At 35.2% G+C, this 8839-nt stretch overlaps 1 protein-coding gene across 2 annotated transcripts in view; it reads left to right on the top strand.

The window, feature by feature from the left end:
- Window positions 1-790: 790 nt before the first annotated feature.
- Window positions 791-8839, top strand: part of LOC114298214 (uncharacterized) — a 29251-nt gene continuing 21202 nt past the window's right edge. Inside the window, exons 1-2 of one of the 2 annotated variants that reach the window (XM_082893629.1) lie at window positions 791-943; window positions 1049-1198. In XM_082893629.1, the coding sequence (XP_082749755.1) occupies window positions 1103-1198 (96 nt within the window). In that variant the 5' untranslated portion in view covers window positions 791-943; window positions 1049-1102. The remainder of the gene's footprint in view (window positions 944-1048; window positions 1199-8839) is intronic. The other variant, XM_082893628.1, reaches the window with a different exon arrangement.

Raw genomic sequence — 8839 nt, 5'->3', positions numbered from 1 at the left:
AGTGGATAGTCTCCCACATTCTGTCCCACCCCCCCAGGACACAATAGTCCCCCATATGGGAGACATGGAGTCCGGCCGGACTCCATGTCCGGCGGACTAAAAAAAAATCAAACGGCGGATAAGGAACACTATTTGGATTGTAATCCAAATAGTGGATAGTCTCAATCCCCCCAATCCCCCCAATCAAACAACGATAACAAAATAATACTTTGAGGTCATTGTTACTTTTAAGGTGGTTAACTGCTGAGTTTTAAAGTTTAAGAGGCAAAATGCAAATGATTTATAATTTAATGTAATTTATCTTAAAAAATTATATTCAAAATTATGTGAAATTTGAATTGTTATAGTTATTAATCTATAAAAAAAATATATTTATAAAAACATATGAAAAAATTGATTAAAATTCTAATTATTTTGCTATTTTTTCACCATGTCTGTAACCGTTATTGGCCATGACCCCTTGTGAAGGAAGGAAGTAGTCCTCTGTTCTGGCGAGTAGTGTAGTGGGAAAAGAAGATGAGAAGACTTTCTTCGTCAATGGGAGAATATAATTCTTTTCCATTGGGTCTAAAAAGAACTCTGCTTTGTTCCCTTTTCTTATGCTTTCTCACTTATCATTGGATTTTGGAAACTTTATTTATATATGTAGTAAACTTTATTTATATATATACAGATCATCTTATAAATATAGAGAAAGATTTTAGCAGACAAGTGCTTGCACTGAGAGATTCCGAGGTTCTTTTCCTTTTCCTTTTCCTTTTCACTTCCTTCCTTCATAAGTGCTTGTACTGAGAGATTCCTAGGTTCTTTTCCTTTCTTTTTCCCCTCCTTCCTTCATAACTAAGAAAACCCATTTCTTTCTCATGCGATGTTAATGGCCTTTATATCTCATTGACATTGTTTTGAGGTTTTATACACGGGTTTAAAGTGAAATGGGGGTTTGGTACATCTCTCTCTCTCTCTCTCACACACACACACACACACATTGTTGTGAGGTTTTATAGAAGGGTTTAAAGTGAAATGGGGTTTTGATTTTTTGTCGTTTCAGATAAGCATTACATTACCAAGTGGAAGAAAAGAGATAGAAAAGAGTGAGAAATTGATGATGAGAGGGGTTCCTTACTACTCAAGCTTCACTGATTTGATGTTTTCATGGTCTCTTGAAGACATCTTCAATGAGAATCTTCACAAGAACCAGGTGTGCCTTATGCTCCATTTTTCACCATTTCACTGTACACTGACATGTTAGATACTTAAAATCACATATTTTGTAGTTCTGTTACAAATACAATAATCGATCACAAAACAGGACAAAATTTATTGATGGGATTCTTGTATAAAAAATCTTATTGCCAATCTTATGGGCATATACATTATTTGTTTGATTCTGTGATTGGTTTATGTCTTGTTCAACTTTTTTTATTTTTTTCAAGTTTTTGGGATTAAATTATTAATGTGTGTAAATATAATATTATAGTGGTTGATTCTCAAAATGGAAAAAAGCAGTTAAATATGATTGTTTGCCTAACCCCACCTCTGTTTCGAGGGCTGGGCTGTTTCTGTGCCAAGCCCTTCAAAAATTTCAATCCAATGCAGCAATTAATGTACAATTATAGAGGTTAGCCTCTTATTTTTTTGGTTGATATCTGGTTTGATATTTGATTTGTTGATGTATCTGAATTTATTGCGTATCTCTGGTTTCTTTTATCTCTTTTGAATTGACATATTGCATCTGGTTGTAATTAATTAATCATAAATGTGAAACATGTACGATCCAAGTTAATTTACTGGTTAGCTTTTGAAATTTTTGATTATGAAATAAATTTTTATTAAACCTTCTTTTTTTTTCATCAGCAAAAATTCATTAAATCATGATCACTGGATCATCAGAACAAATTTTCTTTTTTTGTAGTATTGGATATGGACAATGCCGGAGCAAAGAAAATAAATCAGAAGGGGCACTTCTTAATTACAATATTGAAAATATTTACAAAAATATTTCACATAAATTTTTACGATTGACTTTAAGAAAAATAAAAAAATAAAAAATAATCAATGTGTTTAGTTTGAGTTTTTTGAATTAAGTTTTTTATTTTTTATTTTATTTTATTTTTTTTGTTTTTAGTGAAAATTTTAAAAATTTTAAGTATTTTTTTTTTTACTTTTTTAGATGCATGATGTAACTAAAAAAAATAAAATATTTGTCAAAAAATATTTTAAAAAATTAATAAATACATAAAAATACAAAAAATGTACTGATTTTTTGTATTTTTTTTATATTTTTGGTATTTAGTGAATTTTTTAAAGATTTTTTCGCAAAAATTATACTTTTTAAGAATATTTATGTTAGGTGTGTCTAAAAATTAAAAAAATTGCTTAAAATATTAAAAAAATTCAATAAAAACAAAAAAATACGAAAAACAAAAATGTAGAATTTTTTGAAAAGTGTTTTTAGAAAACTCAAACCAAATAAAGTGAACATGTTATTTGTAATTAGTGTATCATGGACAATATTAAAAAAAGTCATGGATATAAAGTTTTAAAATAAACTATATAATGATAAGGTAATTTTTTATACAAAATATGCATAAAAATTCAATATAATAGTCATACCACGCAATCATTGACATCTGATATTACCAACCAATAATAAAGAAACACATGGAGGATGAACCCTGCATATTAAATGTAACTAACAATTCAATAAATTCTATATTTTCATTGAGATTAATTATGTTTGCATATCAATAATGATAGAGATCACCATTATATTGAAATTTTCATAGATAATAATATCGTAGTCTGTTTATTTTCAATTAAAACAGTCATTATTGTTCTTATAATTTTAAAAATATCATTGACATTTCACTCTAAATAATATTTTTATAAATTTTTTTATATAAAATATTTTCTTTATGTTTGTTAAAAAAAAAAAAAAATTCCAAAACTCAAGGGGGGCACGTAACCCCCTGGGCCCTCCTTCCCTCCGCCCCTGGATATGAACACGAGTATGCACAATGCACATTCCAATACATTGCATACAAGATTATGTATTTTACAATGCTATTATTTGTTATGAATATATTTTACTAAATTCAACCCCGTGGCATGTAGTGGAAAGGAGAGTTTTTATATTTGTTTTTCTATGTAAGAGATGCAGAGAGTTTTGCATGGTCATGGGCTCAAACCCAAAAGCTAGCTGAGGCAAGGGCATGTTACATGTTCTTGGGTAAAATGCAAGGACATGCACCCTACCCATCTCTAGGTTTTGTGGCTTTTGATGCCATGTTATACGTTCTTGGGTAAAATGCTACCCCAAAAGATAGCTATTGCTATTGGGGTGATGGTACGCCTCATGCTTATATATTGCACATTAATTTGGTACCTAGGCAATGTGAGACGTGACTTCATAGAAAGCCCGCTTGCTACCAAATATAATAGCTTTGTCTTCTTATTTTATCATCAACCATTCCTTCTCTTTGCTCAAAAAGCACTCCATTAGTCTACCATAGAAGTTGCTATAGCTAAAATTTGGCAAAGAGTAGAAGTTAAGAGCTCTTCAAATTACAGAGATGTCTACAATGTTTAACCTTGTGCCAAAGCAATTGCCAAATTTGCCAATTCAACTTCTTAACTGTATTCCCAGTCTTCCACCCCACCTTTCTTTTCTTTTTTTTTTTGGGGGGGGGGGGGAAACAAAAAAGAAAATATTACAACAAATTTCACAACCAGAAATCAATAACCCAAAATTTCAACAAATTTCACAACAAAAACTTCACAAAAATTAACACATTCTTCTAAAATTGAACACAACATTTTAACATTAGCATTTCTCTTGATCAAGAAATAGAAAAGATCACAAAATTCATATTGACCAACTTGTGTGAATGGGTGTGTGTTTGTGATGAAGGTCATGTTAAGATTATGACGAAAGTTGTGTCCTCTATGTAACGCCTTTATAGATTAGAACTATATGCATCTTTGCATTTGATTTGACATTGTGGGGGGCATGGAGATTGGTTGTTGGCGATGGAGACAAAGATGTAAGTGGGAGATTGATTGTTGAAATGCAAAGACAAATCGTGAGAGAGAGAGAGAGAGAGAGATGCAAATTGTTAGACACTAGATATTATTTATTTATTTTGTGTGAATAAGGGTTGGTTTGGCAACCAACTAAAAAATTCAAAAAGTTAAAAAGTCACTAAAAAGTTAAAATGCTAAAAACTATACAAAAAGTTGAAAATTCATTTTTCGTTCTACTTTTTGCACTTTTTCTCATAAAAGTCAAAAATCATTCTAAATATACTAGTTTTTTTCACCTCATAACCAAACCAAACCAAGCCTTAAGTCCCATCAAATGGGGTCGGCTACATGAATCATTCTTCTCCACGCAGCCCTATCAAAGGCCATTTCATTAGTCAAATTAAGTAGATTCATATCTCTATTTATAATGCTAGTCAACGTTAATCTAGGCCTACCCCGTCCCCTAACACTTCCATCTACCGTTACAGTATCGCATCTCTTCACTACTGCCTCTGTTGGTCTCCGTTGAATATGACCAAACCATCTCAAACGATTCTCTCTCAACTTATCTTCTATCGGTGCTACTCCTACCCATTCCCGAATACACTCATTCTCTAATCCTGTCTTGTCTAGTCTTACCACACATCTACCTTAGCATCCCCATCTCAGTCATACTCATCTTATCTACATGTTGTTTCTTGGTTGCCCAACACTCCGTCCCATACAACATAGCTGGTCTAATAGCCATTCTATAAAACTTACCTTTTAGTCTAGTGGGTATTCGTTTATCGCACAATACCCCAGACGCACTTCTCCACTTACACCATCCCGCCTTAATCCTATGGGCCACATCTGCATCAATCTCTCCCGCTGTTGTGATAATCGATCCTAAATAACGAAAATGTTCACTCTTAGGCAGTTCGTGGTTCTCAATCTTCACTTCTCCTCTGTTTTCATTGTTACTGTTACTAAATTTACACTCCATGTACTCTGTCTTAGTTCTGCTTATCCGGAATCCTTTAGATTCAAGAGCTTTTCTCCAAATCTCCAACTTTGTGTTAACTCCTTCTCTAGTCTCATCCACTAACACAAATATCGTCTACAAAAAGCATACACCATGGCCCGTCATCTTGAATATTTATCGTCAACTCGTCCATAACTAAAGCAAAAAGATAAGGACTTAAGGTAGATCCTTGGTGTAATCCTACAGTGATAGGAAATTCATTTGTCTCTCCAGCTGGCGATCTAATAGTGGTCACCACCCGTTCATACATGTCCCTAATCACGTCAATGTAGCCTTTTGTCACCCATTTCTTCTCTAACACCCACCATATTATATCTCGGGGCACTCTGTCATATGCTTTCTCAAGGTCGATAAACACCACATGAATGTCTCTTTTCTTTTCTTTATACTTTTCTATTACTCTCCTCAAAAGATAGATCGCTTCCATTGTTGACCTATCAGGCATAAACCCAAATTGATTCTCTGACACCTCTGTTATGTCTCGCAATCGGCGCTCCATCACCCTCTCCCACACTTTCATTATATGACACATTAGCTTGATTCCTCTATAGTTGTTACAATTCTGGACATCACCTTTATTCTTATAAATTGGCACTAAAATACTCTTCCTCCACTCATTTGGCATGTTCCTAGTCAACAAAATTTTGCTAAACAACCTAGTCAACCAAGCAACTCCTTTTTTACCCAAACACTTCCGAGCTTCAATAGAGATATCATCGGGTCCTAAAGCCTTATTTGATTTCATCTTCTTAAGTGTAATCTCCACTTCAAAGTTCCTAATCCTGCGATAGAACCTATAGTCTTGGTTTATCATATTACTGGCTATTTCTTCCCCTATTGTCGTACTTCCATGTTCCTCATTTAACAGTTTCTCAAAATAATTCTTCCATCTTTCCTTAATCTCATCATCCTTCACCAATATCTTAAAATCCTCACTCTTGATGCACTTTACTTGATTAAAATCTCTTGTTTTCCTCTCCCGTATCGTAGTAAGTTTGTATACCCTCTTCTCTCCCTCCTTACTATCTAGTCTAGTGTATAGGTCATCATAAGCTTTCAACTTAGTCTCTCTCACTACTTTCTTGACCTCCTTATTAGCCAATCTATAGCTCTTAAGGTTTTCCTCAGTTCTATCCTTCTGCCACTTTTTAAAGCACTCTTTTTTTTGCCTTAACTACCACTTGAACCTCTTCCCTTCACCACCAAGTTTCTCTAGAGCTGGGTCCCGTTCCTTTCGACTCTCCAAGCACTTCCCTTGAGATTCTCCTCATACAATTGGCCATCGAATTCCACATAGTGTTAGCATCACCTTCTAAGTCCCAAGTACCTTCCTTGTCTATTCGATTCTTAAATATTTCTAGTTTATCCCTTTTTAGGTCCCACCATCTCGTCCTACGATGCCCACCATCCTTCCTAGTTTGGTATTGCCCTCTAAAACATAAATCTAGTACCAAAATCTTATGTTGAGAGACCAGACTCTCTCCAAGAATCACCATACAATCATTGCATTTTAGGCAGTCCACTTTTCTCACTAAGAAGTAATCTATTTGGCTCTTAACTAATCCACTCTTAAAGGTTATCAAATGCTCCTCCCTCTTCTTATACATAGTATTGGCCACCACCAGGTCAGAAGCCAACGCAAAATCTAAGATTCTCTCTCCAGCCTCATTTCTGTCACCAAAATCGTATCCACCACACACCCTTTCATAACCTAGTTTATCTATGCCCACATGGCCATTAAAATCTCCACTTATAACCAGGTTCTCTCCTACGGGTATCCCCTGTAAGATCTCATCCATTTGCTCCCAAAAATCCCTCTTAGTCTAATTATCTAACCCTACTTGAGGGGCGTAAGTGCTAATAATGTTCACTATATTTCCTCCAATAACTAGTTTAACTAGCATAATCCTATCTCCTTTCCTAGTGACCGCCACCACACTTTCCACAAGACCCTTGGCAATTATGATTCCTACCCCATTCCTGCGTCTATCCTTACCATTATAATAAAGTTTAAAACCAGTATCCTCAATTTCCCTAGCTTTCTCTCCCGTCCACTTAGTTTCTTGTATCCAAGCTATACTAACTCTCCTCCTAATCATAACATCTACCAATTCCAGCGTCCTACCAGCTAAGGTTCCTATGTTCCAAGTGGCTACCCTAAACCTATAGTCTTGGACTAGCTTCTTTACCCGCGTTCGTCCAGAAAAAAGCGGAAACCTTTGCCCATTTTTCACCGCACCCAAGCGTCGATGCGGCGCCCCTTGCTCACTTTTTGAAACACCCAGAGGCAGGCGCAACGCGTCACTTGAAGGGAACGACCTAGCATTTAAACGATTCAAAGTAGGATTCATTTTCATAAGGGATCCGAGCGGCTTTTTTACGTGTTGGCTGTCGGCTACCTAACACACAACCCTCCTCCTTAACCCGAGCTTGGGACCGGCGGAGTTGTTAACAACCCCGGCGGAGTTTTTTTCACCTCATATTTTAGCTAAAAAGTTACTAAAACAACCTATTCCCAAACCAACCCTAAGTCATAAAATAAAACAAATGAACTTATAGATTTACAAAGGGAATACCCCAAGCCCTAACCAACTAAACAGAGGATCTTGAGAAGCTAAGAAAACAAAATAAACAAGCTAACAAACTACCAAACCTAAAAACCCCAGGGCACCACAAAAGTGTTCAAGGGCCACATATGAAGACACATGGGGGCCTTGAACAACTCAACATTCTAGGGAACAATCAAAGAAGCAAATCTTGCTTCTAACATCAGAAGACAACCAACAAGAAGAAAGAAAGCTTCCAAAGCACTACCCGCTAGGTAGGTTACACTAGAAAAAATAGAAGCTACAATACTAGAGCAACTTAACATGAAAGGGGGCCTTGGACAGACACCAAAGCATGGACACACTATATGAGGCAACAAAGAGAGGTATTCTATTTTATACACCCCAAAAGAGGAGGAACATCCCAACAAAAGGCTATAAAACCTATATAGAACTATACAAACCAAAATGACCATAAAAACAGATGATTGGAAGTAAGAAGAGTGTCACCAATCGTGTGAGATAGAGGAAGTGTGTGTGTCATTGTGAAAGAGTTAGAAATGGTGAGAGGGATTGGGTGAAATTTTTTGGGATGTGATGATGGGATCAATGGATGAGATCAATGATAGAGAGGGGATCAATGAGTGAGGGAATCCATGTGATCAATGGTAATAAAAGTGGCTAGCAAAAAATGATTTTGCTTGTCATTTGCACCAGTGGTCCAATAATCCAAAATTTGGCATTTTGGCACTATAGCGTCGAATTATAGTTTCGGCATTTGCCATTTTGGCAATGCCCAGTGGAATAGCTCTAACTTAACTAATTAGCATAAATAGGTTTCATAACGTAGTGTAATTAGATCCTTTTTTGAATGTTGGTATAGTTGCTACACAATTAGAATTCATTTAGTTTGTTAAGAAGTTAAATTGATTTATAGATTGTTGTAAAGAAAAATAATTAAAGGGAAATAAAATTTTAAAGTTTTTGTTTCTTTCAATTATTTGATGTAGTGAGGCATGGGTTCCAAACTGTTTGCCCTGGATGGTCGGGGTTCAAGTCAGATTGGTTTATTCTGTATAGTATAATTTAAAAAAGAAAAGGGCATCTTAGTGCATGAGACTGCTGCTAAAGCAAGGTCTGAGGAGGAAAATATGTATGTAGTTTTAGCCCTAATTCATGAATAGTATCTTAAGGTTGAGGATGGGGATGACTGAGTTGTTGAACTTTAATCCTTGTGCTGTCAAAT

This window comes from Camellia sinensis, chromosome 11 (genome assembly GCF_055761805.1).
Source record: "Camellia sinensis isolate YWXY chromosome 11, ASM5576180v1, whole genome shotgun sequence".
In the NCBI taxonomy this organism is placed as follows: Eukaryota; Viridiplantae; Streptophyta; class Magnoliopsida; order Ericales; family Theaceae; genus Camellia; species Camellia sinensis.
Note: the sequence above shows the minus strand (reverse complement) of the source record. Positions and strands in the feature narration are given on the sequence as shown.